The 21,951-nt window shown below is 39.8% G+C and overlaps 2 protein-coding genes and 1 long non-coding RNA gene across 3 annotated transcripts in view; 2 read left to right on the top strand and 1 right to left on the bottom strand.

The window, feature by feature from the left end:
* LOC122342945 (NACHT, LRR and PYD domains-containing protein 12-like) overlaps nt 1-21,951 on the bottom strand; it is a 510,774-nt gene that overhangs the window by 412,405 nt on the left and 76,418 nt on the right.
* Nucleotides 171-4,132, top strand: LOC122343201. Its single transcript, XR_006250723.1, has 3 exons — nt 171-215; nt 355-402; nt 4,013-4,132. It is a non-coding gene; the product is annotated as an uncharacterized LOC122343201 (long non-coding RNA).
* On the top strand, nt 4,249-6,415 carry LOC122343107 (NACHT, LRR and PYD domains-containing protein 3-like). Its single transcript, XM_043237441.1, has 2 exons — nt 4,249-5,777; nt 5,950-6,415. Exons 1-2 carry the CDS (start codon nt 5,266-5,268, stop codon nt 6,173-6,175), a joined length of 738 nt encoding a protein of 245 aa, XP_043093376.1. The 5' UTR covers nt 4,249-5,265; the 3' UTR covers nt 6,176-6,415.

Raw genomic sequence — 21,951 nt, 5'->3', positions numbered from 1 at the left:
TCTGTTAAATGTATATTTTGTGTTTAATTCTGAAATCTAATAATCTCTCTCTCTTTCGTTACACTAAGATCCAGTCCAGATGAGAAATGCCCTTGACTACAGTCAGTGTTGATATAAATTCTGAAACAGGTGCAGAGTGTAAATGCTCCTCTATTGACTGCAGAACACCTTCACAGGACCAGTAACCATTTATGGCTCAAATGCTGAAGGAAATGGTACATTTACTTTACTATGACTAGACACACTACTAGTACTACTAACATCAGAGTAAAGACTGGTAATGTTACAAAGACTTGATTTAGCAGCATTTTAATTCTGTGGAATAATATCTCAACTAATTTCTTTCTCTACCAGATAAACAGAAATCCTCAGAGATGTCAGAGGAACACAGAGAAATACAAGGTAAATCAACAACATCTACAACAGTGTGTTACAGCCAAAAATCTGAACACTGTATATGCCTGATCTACATCAACACTGTTCCAGTTTTTCATGATAGTGAGATCCTAGTTTTTGCCTGTCCCTGATGAAAGATGGACATTGTGAAACAATCTTGCCGATTTCTGTTACCGTGCCTCCTCATTTGGTTTTGTGACCAAAACAAGAGTCAAATACCTCAAACTTTCTCTATCACAGCTTCCTCTCCTTTTAGCAAACATAAAAAGTACAACAGCTAAACTATGCTTTCTCATGATCTTTTTCTTTACCACTAGTGCATTTTATTAATAGACATTTTATTCTTTTAAATGCATCATAGCCAAGTCATGTCATAGCCAAGTTTATTAGATCAATGTCACACTGTTTGTAACAATCTTATATTATTAATAAAATTGTGCAGTGATTAGAAGCCCTAATACAGAAAATATGAAAGAATTATTATATTTTAAGTAGAATGATCATACCCAGGGAGTACATATCCCTCTGGGGCCGACATACACTGACAAACTACGCAATTGAATGCGTTTCATCTCAATATAAATGCGATATTGAAAGGTTTTCCAGTGTAAGTAAATTACTACAGCGGTAATTTTTTTAAATTACAAGTTGTTTCTTATTTCACAGTAATGTCACAGTAATGATCAATCGATGTGTTATTTAGTTTGCCTTGTTAGTTTTCAGTATATAAAAGTAAGTTGAGTTGTCAGGAGATCCTGTCGAGACGAAAGTAACACTTGTTACTTTAGTTCCGCTGATTAATGTAATCAAAACTGACCAAATACAATTTTGATTTTGGCTGAAGCGTTTTTGTCACACAGCGTTTTTGTAATTGTCTCGTTAATTTCCCTGTGTATTTAAGCCCTGTGTTTTGTGTTCACTTTGCGCTCTTTTCCTTCTCCCGAGAAAACCACAGAAATCGTGACAGGATGATCCGACCAGAAAAGTGAAGCGGCGTATTTCCCCTTTTGTTTTGTTTTTGCCATGGATTCCCCTACAACGACCCCAATTTCTCATCCTCCTGCTGGAGCAGGAGGATCTCTCTCGATTGATATACTAAGGACTTCCTCGCCCTCGTGAACTACTCGCGCTTCCCGGACGGCTTTTTGTGCTCTATCCATTTCCGAGGACTGAACACCACCACACAACCAAAGCTGTCCGGGAACGGCCTCGAGAAGAGCGCGCCTACATCGAGTGGGTGCTGGTGTCGTGCAATGCGTCAATGACTGTTGCACTGGAGGACAACGACACCAGCCCCACCCCAGATCCAGAACCCAGCCCATCATCTCCCGGCGTCGCGAGGCCAGGCCTGTGCCCACGAGGGCGCAGTCGCTGAGTCTGGGACGACCACGGAACCATCGCTGAGGAGAGCGACAGAGCCGTGGAGCGCCACGGACCCGAGCGATTGCGACAGACCAGGTGCGTGGCGGCAACAGAGCTTGCCGTGGTGGAGACAGCCGACAGCGAGAGCGGCGGAGTGGAGCTCCGCCACTGCACATCGGCTGAGGATGAGCTGATCATCCACCTGGGGCTGCTGGATCTACAAGAGGAACTGGATGATGTGGACTTGGACTTGGACTTAAACTGGGCACCTCCCTTGTATCCTGAATTCCTGGTCCCGCCCAGCCATCCTGTTAGCCGCTGGTCCCGCCCAGCCGTCCTGTTAGCCCGCTGGTCCCGCCCAGCTGTTCTGTTAGCCCGCTGGTCCCGCCCAGCTGTTCTGTTAGCCTGCTGGTCCCGCCCAGCCGTCCTGCCGCGTTCAGTGCCCGCGCCCGCGCGCTCCCCGAGTTCCAGTGCCCGCGCCCGTGCACTCTCGAGTTCCAGTGCCCGCGCCCATGCGCTCTCCGAAGTTCAGTGCCCGGCGCCGCGTGCGCTTCTAGTTTTCCCACCCTCCCACCCTGGTCATAACGACGATGGATCCCAGCAGCCCCTGCGCTCATCCTCAGCTCTTCATCACGAGCTCGCCACGGGTCTGCTGGTCCCCATCACCGTCGAGGGTGGGCGATCCTCGCCTCACCGTCCCGCCTCCGAGTCCCGGACTCCTTCTCGGCTCGTAGACCCGTCGGCTCCCCTGGGCTTCTAGCTCCCTCCTCTCCACTGCGTGGTCCGTCAGTCCACCAGCTCCACAAGGCTCCATCGTCCCTCCGGCTCCGCCTTGGTCTTTGTCGACCATCCGTCGCCTCGATTCCTCTCCTCGGCCGCCTCGTCCCTCCATCCCTCTGGCTCAGTCAGGCTCCTCCTTCCTCCTGCTTCACCTCAGTCCTCAGTCGCTCTGGCTCCGCAGCGTCCTTCCTTCGTCCCCGTCTCCGCTTTGGTCGCGGCCGGCGGCGCCGCCTAGACCTCCAGCGCCTCGGCGTCACCTTGGCTCTTCGGCTCTCCGCCTCGCGCCGGTCTCCTCCGCCACCTGCTCCGCCGCTGCCGCCGGTCAGACCCATGGAGTCGATGGCGCTCTTCCTCCATGGCTCCTCCCTCCGTCGGCTGGGCTCTGGATCTCCTCCTGCTCCGGACTCCTCCTGTGTCCTCCTGGCTCCTCCCTCCTTCTGTGCCCCCCTGGACTGTCTGTCTGCCCCCTCCTGGGGGCCGTCCTCCACCAGAACCTCCTCTCAAGATCCGGTATCCCCAGTTCCGAGTTGTTTTTTTGTTGTTGTTACTTTAGAGTGCGAGGACGCACCTTCCGGGAGGGGGCATTATGTCACACCTCTGGACTTTTGTTATTGTTTTTCTCGAGCCACGTGTTATCTGTGCCCTGCCTTCCCTTTGTGTTTAATTGTGTAATTGTCTTCAGCCGTGTCTCGTTAATTTCCTGTGTATTTAAGCCCTGTGTTTTGTGTTCAACTTGTCGGATCATCAATGTTACTCCAGGTTAACCAATGTTACCCAATGTTTCAATGTTACTACGTTACTCTATGTTTTGTTCGAGCTCCTTTCGTGTTTTTTTTGTTCTACCTGCCTTTTGTATATATTTTTGCCAGTATAAGATTAAATCTATTTAAGTTTATTTGAGTCTCGGCGCTCTTTTCCTTCTACCGAGAAAACCACGGAAATCGTGACAGTTTTTATTCTTCAAAATATCCAGTTTATTAAAACATAATATTTTTTTATACCTTATTTTTAAAAATGAGTTTCTGGGGTTGGGGCTATAATCCAGATGTACCATTTAAACTAATCAGATATAACCGGGCCACCTCTGCCAGATCAAATATATTTATGACCTATAAATATATAGAGAGAATCTCCCTTCCTACACAATTCTCTTAAAAGAGACATACTGCATACTGCAATTACTCCTTTCTAGTCCTAGACTATTTTTCCTGTTATGAATTTCCTATTATGCATATTGCCAGATCATTCCTTATATTGTTACTGATTGTGTATATTGTCTATTGTGTTGTATACTATATTTATGCATGTTTATGATACATCACTAGTTTATACCGCCTCATTTGTACCAAATTCAATCTATGAATTTGTCATCAAATGACTTAATGTTAAGAGTGTTTATTATATGATCATGCAGGTATGAAAATATTTCTCAATTATGTATATTTTTATCTTCAATCTTGTTTTTTTATTACAGCGCTGCAAAACTTTTTAGAAACTCACAAAACAAACATGAAGGAGAAAACAGAATATATTTTTGAGGGCAACAAAGACAAGGAAGCACAACTCAAGGCTGTTTACACAGATCTGTTCATCACAGAGGAGATATGAAAGATGTCAATCACGAACATGAGATTCTGAAGATTGATGATGCTTTCAAGAGCAAAAAAACACAGGACAAGCCAATCAAATGCAGTGATATATTTGCGAACTGAGGAAAAACAGTGAGAAAAAATTGTTCTCACTAAGGGCATCGCTGGCATTGGAAAAACTGTCTCTGTGCACAAGTTCATCCTGGACTGGGCAGAAGGAAAAGCCAATCAAGATATACAGTGTGTGTTCCTGCTTCCATTCAGAGAGATTACCTTAATGACAAATGAAGATTTCAGTCTCCATGAGCTTCTGCTAGAATTTTATCCTGAACTGAAGGACCTGGAGAAATCAAAGCTATATAAGGGATGTAGGCTAGCATTTATATTTGATGGACTTGATGAGAGTCGCCTGTCTCTAAATTTTAATAGTAGATCACTGAACACTGTTGAGAAAAAGCATCTGTGGCTGTGCTCTTTACAAGTCTGGTCAAAGGGACTCTGCTTCCATCAGCTATTGTCTGGGTAACATCGCGACCAGCAGCAGCCAATCAGATTCCTCCTCGGTATGTGGGTTTGTTCACAGAGGTGCGAGGATTCACTGACCAACAGAAGGAGGAGTACTTCAGAAAGAGATTCACAGATGAGAGTCTGTCCTCCAGAATCATCTCACACATTAAGACGTCTCGTAGTCTCTACATCATGTGCCACATTCCTGTGTTCTGCTGGATCACAGCCACAGTACTTCAGGATATTCTCACTGAGAACAATGAAGAGAACACAACACTCACTGAAATGTACATTCACTTCCTGCTTATACAGATGGACATGAAGAGCCAGAAATATGATGATCAACAAGAAAGAGAATGTTCAGAGCACTTACTTTTAAATAAAGAGATTATTTTAATGTTAGCCAAGTTAGCGTTTGAACAGCTGAAGAAGGAAAACATTGTGTTCGATAAGAAAGATTTAAAAGAATGTGGTATTGATGTGAGTAAAGACACTGAGTTCACAGGAATGATCGCTGAGATCTTCAGAAGGAACAAAGACTTCATGGAGCAAAGGTCTTCAGCTTTGTGCATCTGAGTGTTCAGAGTTTCTTGCTGCAGTGCATGTGTTCACCTGTTACCTAAACAAGAACATGCAGGAGCTTCAGTTTTTCTTTGATGAGCCAAAAGAAAATGTCACATTGGAGGAGTTACTGCAGAAAGCCATTGAAAAAGCCATGGAGAGTCACAGAGGACATCTGGATTTGTTCCTGCGGTTTCTGATGGGAATTTCACTGGAATCCAGTCAAAATCTGCTCAAAGGCCTGATCACACACCCTGAAGACACCACAGAGAGCATCAAAGAAGTAACTAAATGTATTAAACAAAAACAAAACACATACTTTATCTCAGATGAAGCTCTAGTCAACTTATTCTACTGCTTACTTGAACTCAAGGATAATTCATTATATGAGGAAATACAGAGTTACCTCAGTTCAAATGAACATCCAGGAAGAGATCTCTCATCTTCAATGTGCACAGTGTTGACCTCAGTACTGCTGATGTCAGAGAAGGTTCTAGATGAGTTCAACCCAAAGAGGTTCACATCAGAACAATCAGACTACAAGAGACTCATTCCAGCTGTGAGATGCTGCAGAAAAGCTCTGTGAGTATTTCACTGACTGCTGTTTAATTAAATGATTTGTTCTACGTCACTAAACAATGAAATGTAAATGCGAAGTTACATTTTTCCCCGATTATGAAGAGAAAAATAAGTTATTGCAGAAAAAAAACTGAACATCAGTAGATAATCAGGCTAAAACATTCTTTTTTGGCAGATTTGACGGCTGTGGTTTTGATGAAACATGCTGTGAAACTCTGTCCTCTGCTCTACAATCATCAAACCATCTGACAGAGCTGAACCTGAGGACCAATCATCTGCAGGATTCAGGAGTGAAGCTGCTTTCTGATGGACTGAAGAGTTCACACTGTCGTTTAAACATACTGAGGTTTGACAATCACACACGTTTGAAACTTAATATGTTCAAACATGTTAATAAATAGGTGTTTCATTGTTATAGGTAGCAGATATTTCAGTATGATTGTATCAGTGTTATTTTATCTAGTCAAAAAAACAAAAACAGAGAATTTTGTAATACCGTTTTCCACTTATGAGCTTAAATAAGACCTCAATGACTTTTAATAGTTTATTTAAAAAATGTTATGTGTAGGGACCCCAAGAAATATATATTCTGTGTTTAATACTATTCAAAAGTATTAATGTATGTATTTTATTTTTTTATTTGGGAAAAAATAGCAAATAACCAACGGAGTTGTGTTAGAGTGTTGTCCAATAGGAAAGTGTGTTCAATGTAGGTATGCTAACGAAGCCAATGACTGTTGAGCTTAATGTTGCGTGGTGGCGTGAGTCACGTAATAAGGAAGAACTTATCGCACATGGTGTGAGTGTGTGTTTCCGCAATCTGTCGTCGGGAACAGTTCATAATTCGTTAGGAGACTATTATATGTACTAAAATATAAGGCCCAAAGCGTTTTGTGACTATTCTTTTTGTTTGTGTGTATATACTTTTAGTTGACGTTTTTGGCGTTTTTATCACGTGAGTCAACACTCCGACATGCGCGTGTGGCGCTGGCCTAGCGGCCATAGAAACAGTTAAACTCTGGAAGTCTCTTTGTGAATCGAACATTTACACTATTTGACTGTTTTGCATATGGTTTGAGTTAATTTGCATATTTGTAACACAATAAATCTTTGTTATTCTTTTTCTTTACCTCTTTGCAAATTTGTATTTTATTGGATTTATCAAGTTAACATATTGGGGAATTGAAAAACTGAGTTTATAAGGATTAAAGGAAGAGAAAAAAACGACCTAATTCACCAACTAATTGTCGGGATCCAGGATTCTTCTGGGACAAATATTAAATTAACCCCAAGGGTAAAAGAAGGGTTACACATGTATTTAAGTTTATTTAAAAACAGTCTTAGGCGGGACAGGATATATAGTCTATACAGTACAAATGTACTGCTTCTACAGAAAGTATTTGTAATGGAAAACAAATGTATGTATGTGCACTTAATGCACAAAAGGAACAATAAATATGAATGCAACCAGTGTCCAATAAAGGAGCACTTAATTAAAGCATAAAGCAATTATAGCACTTAAAGTTTGTTTTCACAGAAAATCTAAAAAAGGAAAATCTATGGTTAATAAATTGCCAACAAAGCATTATCTATCACACATGTTGTATTTAAGGTGACCATAGTTAGTTCACCATAAAATTAGCAGGTTTTACTTGCCTTGATGTATGTGACTTTTTCTTTCAGACAATTCCAATCAAATTCAATTGTCCTAGTCCCTCCAAGTCTTTTCATTGTATTCACCATTTGGTAGCTTTTAACAGTTCAGAACACATAACTTATTAGTAATAAGACTTCCCTCAATTGGCTCTTGGGGGTTGAACCACCCGCCCACTAAAGCGATAGAGATTAAAAATCCCAGTTAAATTTTTTTTGTCTGAAAAGAAAAAAATCCCATACACCTAGGATGCTTCGAAGGTATGTAAAACATCTAATTTTCATTTCTTTAAGCATGTTCAATTACAGAGATAATCAGTGCTGAACCCACCACTTGTATATAGTCTAGTAATGTAATAAATACAGTTTATATATAACTAATGAAATATAATAGTTTTGAAATAATTTAGAAGTGCATTATTATTGTATTCCTGTTATAAAGTGTTATTCAGTACAAACATGCATTCCAAAGTGTAAACTATATAGCCTGATAAATTCACATCAATATGTCAATTGTCTTCTTTTCACAGGCTGTGTGGGTGTCATCTCACTGCTCTGTCCTGTGAAAGTTTATCATCAACTTTACAATCATCAAACTCTGTCCTGAAAGAGTTGGACCTGAGTAACAATGATCTGCAGGATTCAGGAGTGAAGCTTCTTTCTGATGGACTCAATAGTCCAGTCTCTAAACTGGAGATACTAAGGCATGTGTTTGAAATACTTCATTATTTATTCAATAAAAATCCCAATGTTAAGTTCAATTCTGTATGCAACTACTGTGTTCATCTTGTTCAGATTTTCCACATGTAATCTCACTGCACGGTTTTGTGGGATGTTGTCTTCAGTTTTACAGTCCTCAAACTCTGTCCTGAAAGAGCTGGACCTGAGTAACAATGATCTGCAGGATTCAGGAGTGAAGCTTCTTTCTGAAGGACTGAAGAGTACAAACTCTAGACTGAAGATACTGAGGTATGAGTTTGAAATACTTTGTTATTTACTCATTAAAAAATCGTTATGTTTAGAATGCATGCAAAAAATCGTGTATGCAATTATCGTGTTAATCTTGTATAGATTTTCTACATGTAATCTCACTGCACAGTGTGCAATATCGCAGAAGATATAATATCATAATTGTTGTTTTAATTATGTGAGAATTGAAATTACCTAGCAGTTTGGCAAAACACACCCTCGAAGTTTAGACTAGTGAGTGTGCACATTTAGGGTGCTTTTCTTTACTGCTTGATTGTATTTAATAAAATACATTTAGAATGATTACAAATTAATGACATGCAGGCAGAATATTTCATATAGTTAATTACCATGATGTAACAATTTAGTTCACTGAAGACGAGCATAGTAAGACCTCATTTGCAGTTTTATTTACAGAGACATAATCCATAGTTTAAACAAACTAATACTTGACTTGAAACACACTTGACTGAAAAATGAATAGACTTCACTTGGAATAGACTTGGCATGAACAGGATAGATTCATTGACAGCAGGTTCCCTGTTAGCAAAAGCACATCTCAGAGGCGTCAAATAGACATCTGCATTTATATCTTCAAGACATAGTTTTTTTAGTGTGTTTGCTTATCTGAGCCACTGGCCTCTGCTTCCTCAGTGGAACATGCTGGAAGAAGAAAATTGGTGGAATTGAGGAGATCTTTCTCCAGTATTGAGGTATTCCTTCCACCATCCGACAATATCCCCAGTCGAAGTCAGCAGATTCCCACCTTCACTTAAATTTGGCAATATGGGAGTGCATCCCCAAGCTGTTTAACTATTTTAGATTCACAAACTAGAATAAAACAGTCCAGTGATTTATCAGTAAGATTGATGTTTTAGAAAAAAAAATATTAATAATGTTTATTAATTAAAAATTTATTAAAATGTAGAACCAATAATGAATATGCATTGTGAATAGATAATAATAGACAACTAAATATGAAGAAAGATGGCAAAGAATTTGTAGAAACAAATGGAGTGAAGACAGAATGTGTCACCAAGTCAGCAGAGGGAGCCCTTACCTCTGGGTGATCTGCATTCACTCCCTCTGCGACAACTTCCTGTTCCAGGACTATAAATACTGCAGCAGGCCACTCACCTGCAGGTTGCATTGATTCGCCTGTTCTATTGTTGTTCCCGAGTTTCTGAGTGTTTTCCGAGTTATAGATTCCCTGGTTTTGACCCTGCCTTCTGATTCTGTGGTTGTTTCCTACCTGACCTGACCTCTGCCTGTATTTGGATTTTGTTGTTGCCTTGCCTCTGATACATCTGTTTGCCCTGTTTGACACCTGCCTGCTTCGTTTAATAAAAGCCTGCACATGGATCCGCACGCCTCAGACCCCTCATTTGTGACAGAATGTCTCTCCTAGGACCACAACCTTAATGTGGTGGAGGGGTTTAAGTGCCTCAGTGGCCCTAGGAGCTATATGGCCTGGTAGGGTCTCCTAAAGCAAACAGGTTCTAGTTGACAAGCTAGACAAAGAGCGGTTCAGTTGGATCTGTTGGCGGGGAAGAAGCCGGACAGACTCGACAGGCCCAAATGTACTGTGAAGGTCTGTTGGGCAACCTTTGAATCGGTGGTGGACACCGGAAGTAAGGAATGGCGTCAAGCTGAAGAAGGAGTCCTATCAGGCCTTGTTGGCTTGTGGGACTCTTTATTGAGCAAATTGGATCTTCCAGTTTTTAGAGAGGTGATCAGTTGACATCTCCGCCCCTCTCTTCACCTGTAATATTGAGTTGAATATATTTTAACAGAATGTTGGTTGTGGCAAGTATTACACAAAACGCAGAAAGAAGCCATTACATTGGCCACATACGCCTTTTTCCTATCTTATGTTTCTTTCTTTCACTACTTTTACATAAGATTTAGCAGCAGTATTGTGCCACTATTATTTGTGAGAGATTTCATGCTTTACATTTGCATTTAAACATATATGTCCAATATTTGTTTCTTATTGATAATGATAAATGATCACAAAATCCTTTTTGTGACCAACCATTTTATTGATCAGTTAAATATAAAAAGGAACAAAAACAATCTAATTCAATGTGGATTGCTGTTGTATGTTTTTGTAGGTTGTCTGGCTGCATGGTGACAGAGGAAGGCTGTGGTTATGTGTCTTCAGCTCTGACTTCAAACCCCTCACACCTGAGAGAGCTGGATCTGAGCTACAATCATCCTGGAGATTCAGGAGTGAAGCTGCTCTCTGAAAAACTGGAGGATCCAAACTGCTCACTAAATAAACTCAAGTATGTTGTGCAGGAGAGGTTTTTGGGGTTTATTGTTTAACCCTTATGCATTTTTGTCCATTTCTGACCAGAGAATATTTTTTTAATTATAGCTTCACCCGAATGGTAAACTGTAAAAAGAATCTGTTAAAAAAACGGTAAAAGACTGGCAGCAGGGCTTCCAGAGATATTTCCTTAAATTACAGAAAATAACCTTTTCACAAAATTACAAGCAAAAACTGTAAAAATACAGAATTGAATTTACAGTCAAAATTAATTAAATTACAGTATATTACCATTGATAATATGTTTTTAAACTATTAAAAACTGACAAATTACGTGAAATTACATATAAAACCCACCAACTTTCAAGTTTATCACTGTAAATTTAAGGTTTTAATTAGTTATTTTATATAGTTGCTATGTAAAAATAGTAAAAAAAAAAGCTACATTTTCAGCAATTTTCTGTAAAATTAACAATTCAATTCAATGCATAATAATTAAATGAACCTGCACATTCACCGTATTAGTTATTATACTAAAGCATTGGATGTCAATTTAAAAGAATAATACAATTATAGGAAATACATGTTATATACAGAACATGCAAAATTTGTACATTAAATGCATTTGATATATACACATTTATACATTTGCAACGGCAAATAAAACATACAGTGTAATGTAAAATACAAAGTCCCAGTTAGTCTAACACAGTAGACATAGCAGTTTTTTTTTTTATAAAAGGGTCAGTATTAAAGGGATAGTTCACCAAAAAACTAAAATGGCCCCATGATTTACTCACCCTGATGTACGTCTGATTGTGCTTATCTGAAAAAGAAAGACATATACACCTTGGATGGTTTGAGTACGAGTCAATGCTGGATTAGCTGCAGAGTCTTGGTAGTACATGCTGGAAGGTCTGCTAACAGAGTAGTACAACAGTCCAGTCTGGAGAGAACAAGAGCTTGGACAAGGAGTTTTGTAGCATGCACCATAAGAAAGGGTCTGATCTTCCTAATGTTGTACTGGGCAAATCAGCAGGATCAGGTCAGTGCCGTATGGTCAGAAAAGTTTGTGTGTCAACTAGAACGCCAAAGTTGGGTCAGCTGAAATCATAAGCAGTTATGTCTTGGCAAAGCTGATGGTCATTCAACATTCAGCATGACATTTGGGTCCAGGAAGCAGAGATGCGAGGAGCAACTGTTGGGATGCTGAAGAAGTTTTTTGCTAATCAAAATATAAAGTAAATCTTATATAATTTAGTTACCATTATAACTGCAGTCAGACATAAGCTAAAAACCCCACTATTTAGAACCCATCTGTTTTTGGCATTTTACATCTGTTGTCCTACACCTGTGATCATATACAATGCATGTTATTTTTAATGGAGTACTGTCCTGAGTAGGATATTTTACATAAAATGTGTTTACATATAGTCCACAAGACAAAAATGAGCAGAAATGATTTAAATAACCTTTAAAAGTTTGGGAACAGTTGGTTCTTAATAATGTGTGTGAATGGCTACCTGGATGATCTATGAATGTTTTTTTGTTGTTGTTGTTTTGTCATAGTTATTCACGAGTCCCTTGTTAGTTCTGAACAGTTAAACTGAGTACTGTTCTTCAGAAAAATCCTCCAGCTCCTGCAGATTCTTCAGTATATTTGAGATATTCTGGATCATTCTTCCTTAGGACGAGTGTTCTTTAAAATACAAAACTTGTGTAATCCCAAGTACATCTGCAAACAGATGCACATTTAAAACTGTTGTAGGCTAATCTAATTTCAGTCACTTGTGTTTCATAAACACATTAACTGTCTGGATCACAATCCCGCAAGAGAATCTGCAGGAGCTGGAGGCTTTTCTAAAGAACAGTGCTCAGTTTAACTGTTTAGAACAAACAAAGGACTCATGAACAATTATCACACAACAACAACAACAACAACAAAAAAGTCATAGATCACCAACATAGACAGATAGATCACCATAGATCATCAACATACAGTATTAAGAACCAAGGATTCCCAAACTTTTGAAGGGGTTATTTGAATCATTTCAGCTATTTTTTGTCTTGTCTTATTCATATGTAAACATCTTTTATGTAAAATATCTTTCTCAGGACAGTACTAAACATGCAAATAACATGAGTTTTGTATGATCTCTCTTATTTTCCTCAAATGATTCACATTTGCAGATTCTGCAAGTGATTACCAAAATGTTGCATTCCACTGTATGTACATGGGAGGAGAAGTGCTCCAAGCAGTAGCTAGATGTTGCATCTTAGAAACCTCCCCCTCCAAGACACCCCAAAGGACCTACCTGAGAGTTAAGACTGGAACCACAGGGTGAGGTTCTAAGACACCTTTTGTCAAAAAGGGTTGACAGGACAATCAGGTGGATAACTGTGTCCAAGATCTGTTACAGCTGAGTGGGTATACCAACATTTCGATTATACAAAAATGTAATGTAGAAAGCATAAAGGTAATCCATAGGTTAATTAAACAAAGCACTACATTTTAACTGTAAACTTCTGTTTCTGCTTAAAATGACAACGATTGTTGTTCCATTACATAATGTACGTTTCTTTAAAAGTGCTTCCCCCTCAAGATTTACAGACATATTTACAAGCAGCCGTTTTACACTGATTTTGATTATTAAGGGATACTCCACCCCAAAATGAACATTTCTTGAGTACCCCCATGTCATTCCAAAACCTTAAAAGCTTTGTTGGTCATTGGAACACAATTTAAGATATTTTGGATAAAAACCAGTAGCTTTGTGGCTGTCCCATTGACTGACCAAAGTAAATAACACTATCAAGGCCAAGAAACGTATGAAAGAGCGTTGTCAGAGTAGTCTGCCATCAGTGGTTCAACCATAGTTTTCCGAAGCTACAAGAATACTTTTTGAATGTAAAGAAAACAAAAGAATGACTTTCAAACATTTCTGGGCCTTGACTTATTTACTTGGCAGTTAATAGGAGAGTCAAAAAGCTACGGTTTCATCAAAATATTTTAAATTGTGTTCAAGACGACTGAAGCTTTACGGGTTTGGAAAGACATGGGGTAAGTGCTTTTAACAACAACATTTTTATTTTGGGGTGGAGTAACCTATAAAAGGCCCTTGGTTTTATTCATCTCATACTACATAGCAACTTAAAATTACACACAAAGAACAATAAAAAAAAAAAGAATGAAAGAAAGAAAGAAAGAAAAATAGCTGCATGAAAAAAAAAGAAATTTGTTGTGTTATTATATGACTTGAGAAGACGTGGAGAAGTTTATGCTGGTTACAGATTTAACTACTACTACTACTAATAATAATAATTATTATTATAATAATAATAACACATGTAGACCTGCACACCTGAATTGCCATGCTTATCTGCTGTAGGTCTCCACAGTCTTTCCACACGACCTGAAACCAAGATCATTTTTTAATACTTTGTATTATATTCATAGGTTCATGTATAGATTATGTTCTACTCAGATGATGATCTGGAAGCTGACCAGAAAAGGTTAACATTGATGTTTTGGCCCTCCATGTGATTTCAGTTAAAATTATATAAAGCAACGTTACATGTATATAATTTGCTCGGACTTAGCCTCATCGTGAGTAATACATAGGGCTGTAACTGTCCGGGATAAATGCACTAATGACAATTACATGTAAGTTACTTAGCCTCAGGCCAGACAATATGTACGATCACAAAGATTATACCAATGACTAACTTTAAGATAACCATAACACACTTATGCATGCATAACATAAGTGTAGGTGAGCAAATACGCCCAGCTTTTAATTGCAAGTTAATGGTTTTCCCACCGAAAACCATTACAAAGTCTCTTAAAGCATTAAGACCAAATTCTAAGCGTTACCTTGCCATTTACCACGTTGTGTTCATCTTCATTATCAAGGTGTAACTTACAGCCTACTGAATTCTCTCCCAGCAGTGTTTTAATGAAGCCAATTTCAAAATGTACCGCTGTTGAAGAGTTTCAAAAACTGAGAGTGAAGTTAATACACTTAACAACACAAATGCGCGACTACACTATATAAAATATGGTTCATGTGTTGTTTGCGAGACTTACCTTAGTCGGTTGGCATGATGTCTGCTGTCGTATCGTCAGAATTTGTTGTAGTTGGTGAAACAGGTTAACTGAGAGCGAACTACTGAGAGTTGTTTCCCAATCAGTAGTCTAACATAAATTCTTCTTCTTTTTGTGTAATGGCTGTTTACGCCTTAAGAGTATTACCGCCAGATACTGGACATCTTACGCACCTGTGTGATGAATATGTATAGAAATAAATTCTACATTTTCCAACTGAACTCGGCCAACCGACGTAGGTGGAGCTAAATTTGCCGCCAATTTTGAATTTCGCACCCTACCCCAGTCTACCATCACGGAAAACTTTCTGCATTTTTACATTTGAAATAAAGTCATTTAGAATGTTTATTTTGCTTTTTAATTACAAAGACATTGTCCTCGTGAATTTTGTTCAAGAATAGGCAGGGGTACAATATTCTGACTATTCATTTATCGAAAAATGCAGTGATTTATAATCAAGAATGCCATATATGCTGCTGCAATTTACTATAAAAAATAGTTAACAAATAGTTAACTATAAAAAAATAGTTAATAAGAATGAACATGTTAGTTATAATAGTTAACAAGAATTAACATGCACATGAATAATACACATGGTAAGGAAACTTAGAGGAAAATGATACAATTCTAAATAATGTTGAAAATGAGCATTTATTTGCAGGAAAAGATTAAAAGAGTAGTAAAGCACATGTACACATAATATGATTTAACATTAATAACCCTTAACTCTAACATAATCGTCAATAGCAATAAAAACATTGGATGATTTTTGGTTCAAATTCCCTCATTTTTACAGGAATAATCTGTAAATATTAAATAACATTCTATAAAGAAAATGTATTTTAAAAAACTGAAAATTGATGTAATACCAAAATACAAGCAATTACCTGTAAATTTAATGGAACTTTAAAACACCGGAAATATCTGTAAAACAGCATGTATTTTACTGTAGAATGAAAAAGGGGGAAATTCTGTAAATAAAATACAGACAATTACCTGTAAAACAACTTTTTTAACAGTGTACAAAACCCTTATTGTTATGTAAACACACAAAAGAATTGAGGGCATGATTTGAAAAAAAGTCATCAAAATATGATTCTTTAATATGAAATGGGTTCAAATACAGAAAATATTTGGTGTACAATTTACTGTTATGACTGGCTCAGGGCCATAACAAGGAGGGGAGACAAGAACAGGTAAAGGTGCTCAAATAAAGATTTATTGACAGAAATGAATATTAAGTTAAACACAAAAGAAGTTGTGGACAGTAAATCAGTGGTGTGGGTGGTGTTGTGTGGGTGTAGGACAGGTGAATGGTGCGTCATGAGTGTGGTGCGTAAAACAAAAGACAAACTCAAATGTGCATGATGAATCGGGAGAGAGGCAGGCTGGGACGGGCGCGTAAAAGGCCGAGGCCGGGCCGGTGCAGAGCAGCGCAAACCAAAGCGCGAGAGAGAGAGAGCGAGAGGAGGTTTTCCACTCCACTTATATACAGAGTGATGTAGGTGGAGCAGTAGATTGGTGCAGGCCAGCAGGTGCAGGACAATTAGCCTAATGAGCCTGCACAAACAAACAGAGGGCGGCAGAGGCGGCAGACAAATAATCCCCACTCTCCCAAGGCCCTGGGCCGTAACACCCCCTACAAAGAAGGGACCCCTATGGGGACCTGAAAGTAACTACCCCTATAAAGCAGGTAGACCAATCAATTGATTAGATATAGCTTACATACTCCTCAATCCAGTTTAACTTGTTTTTTTCTTTCTCTGATTTTTAAATTAAAACAAAAACTACCTTTAACAGGTGGATGGTCCCGGGACAAGGAAACCACCGTGCCGTCCCGGTTCAGCTCAACACGGTGGGGTGAAGCGAAGCGCTTCCCAGTAGGCTAGAGAGCGAGAGAGAGCATCAGCCACAACGTTGTCACGGCCTCTGATGTGTCTTATGTCCAGAGTATAACCCTGGAGGTGGAGAGCCCAGCGCATGAGCTGCTTGTTTGGAGACTGCAGATTTGAAAGAAGCGTTAATGATTTATGATCAGAAAACACAACTACGTGTCCAGAACTCCAAGTAGCGCTGAAGTACTGCAGCGCCCACAACAAAGCTAGAGTCTCTTTTTCAATAACAGTGTAGTTAACTTGGTGTTTATTAAATTTCCTAGAAAAGAAGCACACCGGTTTTCTTATTCCCAAGTCATTGGTTTGCATTAGTACAGCCCCTGCGCCCACTAGACTGGCATCCACCTCCACTTCAAAAGGCCTATCCCATTTCCGGAGCCATCAGGACAGGGAAATTAGACATTAAAGCTTTGACCCTCTCAAAAGACTTCTGGCAAGCATCTGACCAGACAAATTTTACGTTTCCTTTTAGCAAGTCAGTTAATGGTGCCACTACAGAGGAAAAGTTTGGGCAGAAACACCTGTAATAGCCAACCATCCCCTAAAAATCGCATAAGCTCCTTTTTAGTCATGGGTAATGGATATTGATCGATGGCTTGCACTTTAGCACGAACGGGTTTAACTGCCCCTTGACCAACTACACGCCTAAATAAACCACCGTTGCCTTGGCGAATTCACATTTGGCCAAATTCACAGTCAGTCGTGCATCTGCCAACCGTGCCAAAACTGCTTCCAGACTGGAAAGATGTTCCTCTCACGAATCCGAATAAACCACTCACGTCATCCAGATATACAGCGCACCCATCAAGCCCACGCACCACAATATTCATTAGGTGCTGGAAGGTCGCTGGCGATTTCGTAATCCAAACGTCATAACATTATATGAATAAAGTCCACTAGGTGTGATGAATGATGAAATTTGCTTAGCCCTATCTGTTAATGGAACTTGCCAATAACCCTTCAACAAATCTAACTTTATAACAAAGTAAGTTCTTTTTGTCTGGATGCATACGATAGAAGCGCTGTCTGATTGGCTTAGCATCACCAACATCAATGTCATGTTGCAGGACATTAGTACACGAAGGTGTGTCTCCAAAAGAGCAATGTACTTTCTAATCAATCTAATTAACTTAGACCTTTTGACGTGTCTAAATAAGACAAAGACTTCTCCAAATTCTGCAGTGACTCCCCATTTCTTAGAGGCGACCAGTCGTTACAGCCTCCTCAGGATCTGGAGGTTCACCCCTAGCCCTGCCACAACTGAGGAAGAGACAGACAGACACTGAGGCTGAACACTAGGCACCTGAATTTTCTCTTTCTCTCCAGAGTCACGACACAAATAAGGTTTTAGCAAATTTACATGGCATAATTGAGTTTTAGATCTACGTTCTGGAGTGGAAATTAAATAATTTAGATCTGAAAGCTTTTACCACCGAATATGGACCTGAAAATTTAGCTTGAAATGGTGAAGTTACTAGTGGCAACAGGGCTAACACCTGATCGCCAAGAAAAACTCTCTGCAAACAGTGCGTCTATCATAAAGCTTTTCATTTTTCCCTGTACAGCTTCCAACTTCTCTTTAGCTAATTCCTGAGCAACATACAACCTTATTGACATTTACAAAGTCAATAAGGTTACTTGGCGGATCTGACTCTGTCCAGCCGTCCTTCAACAGTGCTAGGGGCCCCGAACCTTATGACCGAAAACAAGGTCACTTGGGCTAAAGCCTGTACTCTTCTGGACCACCTCACGAGCAGACAACAACATCCAGGGCAGTGCTTCCTCCCAGTCCCCTTGCATCTGGACACAAAAAGATTGCAACATTGATTTAAGAGTCTGATGGAACCTTTCCAAAGCACCCTGACTCTGTGCATGATAAGCAGATGAAAGATTATGTTTTATCTTAAGCTGTTTCAAAACTTGTGCAAACAGCTTTGAACAAAATTTGAGCCCTGATCAGTCTGAATGATACGTGGAAGACCAAAAATTGAGATGAATTGACTCAAAGCACGAACTACGTTTTTAGTTGTAATACTTTGCAGTGGAAATGCCGCCGGATACCGAGTGTTCTGACACATTACTGTTAACTAGTACATAACACCAGATTTAGCTGGTGGCAACGGGCCCACACAATCTACAATTAAGTGTTCAAAAGGCTGTCCAATAGCAGGTATGGGACTCAATTGCACAGGGTGTAGTACTTGATTAGGTTTACTAGTTAACTGACATGTGTGACAAGACTTACAGCACGCAGACACATCCTTTTTCAAACGAGGCCAAAAGAAATACCTCATCATACCTCGACCATAGGTTTTCCGTATACCAAGATGCCCGCACTGGTCGTGAGAAATCTGTAATACAGTGTCACGAAACTTTAAAGGCACAACAACCTGATAAATAGGATCACCAATGAAATTTTCAAACTGAGGAGACCATTTCCTGGTCAACACATTATTCTGAACAAAATAACATTGAGGACGATCTCTAACCTCAGTATTAGGACAAACCATATCAAAAAACTCCTTTAATGTGTTGTCAGCTCTCTGTTCCTGAACCAGCTCACTATGTAAAACAGACCAAGGAAGAACAGGCGCTGAAAAAATCCATCCTAATGGGAGAAATAATTTCCTCACTTTTAGCTTTCACTTTAGTAGACCTTGTCACTACACAAGCACTAAATACATCAGGAAAATCTGCTTTACTCTTATCTGGAACACTGCTTATGACAGGCTCTAATGTCACCTGGGCAGGAGGAGGAACATCAGCCCAAACTCTACTACCTGCAATGTCATTTCCCAGGATCATAGAGACACCATCCACTGGCAAAGCAGGACGCACACCTACCCAAACTTCACCCTGAAAAAAATTACAATGGAGCATCATCTTATGTTGTGGAACATTTACTACATTAAGGCCCATTCCCACAATAGGAATGGTGGAGCCAGTAAATGATTTTTCTGAAAAATGAAGTGCTGAGGCAACTATGAATGAATTAACTGCCCCGGTATCACGCAAAATCTTAATACGCGCACGCTCATTATCCCCGGGCAGAGAGACATTTCCTCTGTAATGAACGGCAAAAAGATTTTAGATCGAACTCTACCTCGGGCACAATAGAAGCTACCACAGATGCAGTACACATTGCTGGTTTACGACTAGGGGAAGTTTGTTTAGGACAAGACTTCATTCGATAACAGTCATTTTTCCAGTGTCCACGCTTGTGACAATAATTACAAATTTCTCTTACTCACGCATCAGCCTTCCATCTTTAACCTCTGAATCAGCCCACTCTCTATTCATTTGAACCGACTATTAGCATGCGCACCAAAATTTGAACCATTACTCATGGAATGCGTTAGATAAAAATCATCCGCAAGCGCAGCGCAGCCTCCGCCACAGTCTTAACTCCACGCTCTCCAATGTACACCGAAATATTCTCAGAAATTGAATTTTTAAACTGCTCCAACAAAATGAGCTCTTTCAAATCCCCAGTGTCTTAACACCTGCTGAAGAACACCAGCTTTCAAAGTGCGTTACTAAATCACGCATAAATGTGAGCGATCCCCACGTCTCCAACTCCGAAACGCTGCCTATACGCCTCAGGAACAAGCTCAAAAACTTTAAGAACAGCAGTTTTAACTTCCGAATACTTAGCACTGTCGACACTACTCAAAGAGGAAAACTCAAAGAGGAAAACGCCTGTTGCGCCTTACCAGTCAACACGCACTGGAGCATTAACACGCGCGTCTGTTCAGACCAACTACGCGTTTCCGCCAAACGCTCAAACAACGAAAAAAAAGTCTCTGGGTCTCTCTCGTTAAACCTAGGAACCAGTTTTAAATCACTAAGTTCATCTCTAGCTCCATGGGAAACACGCTCAAAGTTAACTCTCCCTTGTCTCATTAACTCAAGTTTTGTCTCTCCACATCTAATTTTGCAAACTCCAAATCTTGCTTACTCCTCTCACTTTCTTGCTCCGCCTTTAACCTTAACAAAAGCAACTCCCTCTGTTGCTCAAAAGACAAACCTGTAGTACTCTGTGCAAAAAACACTTCACCTGGCTGCCCAACAGATTTCAAAACTCCCTTTTCCACCAACTTTTCCCTTAAAGTAAGTCTAACAACGTCTTTAACTTTTTTGTATCTCCAATATCAAGTTTATAAAACTCAGCAAGCGCAATCAACTGCTTCTTAGTATATAGATTTAAACCACTTTCACATGTCGACTCAATAAAATCTTGTACAACCTCATCCATGGCTAAACAAATCCTACAAACAGGACGGACGCTTAAGTGATACCTTGGGTAATGTACACCACACAAAGAACGAGATATCCCGCTAACTACCTACCCAAAAAAACTTACAAACTCACCCCTAGTCTTCGGGAAGCGTGGCGATGGGTTCTTATGTGCCAGATACCGCTGGCACGCAAGAACACCCAGCAAGCTGATTGTTCCACGTAACCACGGTGCGCTCCCGAGCCGATGCAGGGACAGGGAAAGGGAAGCTACTGTTGGAAACTTTTTTAGCTTCTTTTAAGAAGAGACCAGGAGATTCTTGTAAAGCAGGAGTTCGTTTTTTATTTCGTTGCTGTAGTCATCTGCAAGAAGTCTTCAAGAAATCTTTAAGAAAATCATCAAGCAATCTCCAAGAAAATCTTCAAAAAATCTCCAAGAAACAAATCTAAATGAAACATGTTAGGTTGAAGTATATATGTTTCAGAAGGGAGGAGTACACAGAGGTGGAGACCAGTAAAACAAAAGTATGCAAATGCGATCAGGAACTTTCCAGATCCTTGATCTATTTAGCATCTAAGTGTCATTCAAATGCATAGGTCTTGTAGAGACTAAAACAAAAGGCACAGTTGTACCTCAGGATTAGCATTCACACTTTACCTACCAGATGTTCAAGAACTGAAAGACAAAAGATAACTGTCTCGGGGTTGGGCTTCCTGCTCTTAGAATATTAATCACAATACACATTCAGCATATACTGTTATATTGGAATCTGTGTTTAACCTTTTATAAATTTGTAATACAACACTACGACCCGCTCTTAACTTCCACACTAAATAGTTACGCAGCACAACCCCTGTTGGGAAGCGCCGCTAAACCTACAAGGGATTCTCAATCTTTAAACTCTCAGTGAATATTACAAGTTATACACTTACCTTTCCGTCCTGAACACAGCTACCACTGACAAACACCATGGCTAAATCTCCGCTCCGCACTAAACACACCACTTTAGACAAGTCTCCCCTTGAGCGCAACCAAATCCATATAAG

This window comes from Puntigrus tetrazona, chromosome 4 (genome assembly GCF_018831695.1).
Source record: "Puntigrus tetrazona isolate hp1 chromosome 4, ASM1883169v1, whole genome shotgun sequence".
Lineage (NCBI taxonomy): Eukaryota > Metazoa > Chordata > Actinopteri > Cypriniformes > Cyprinidae > Puntigrus > Puntigrus tetrazona.
This window is presented reverse-complemented; position numbering and strand designations above follow the sequence as displayed.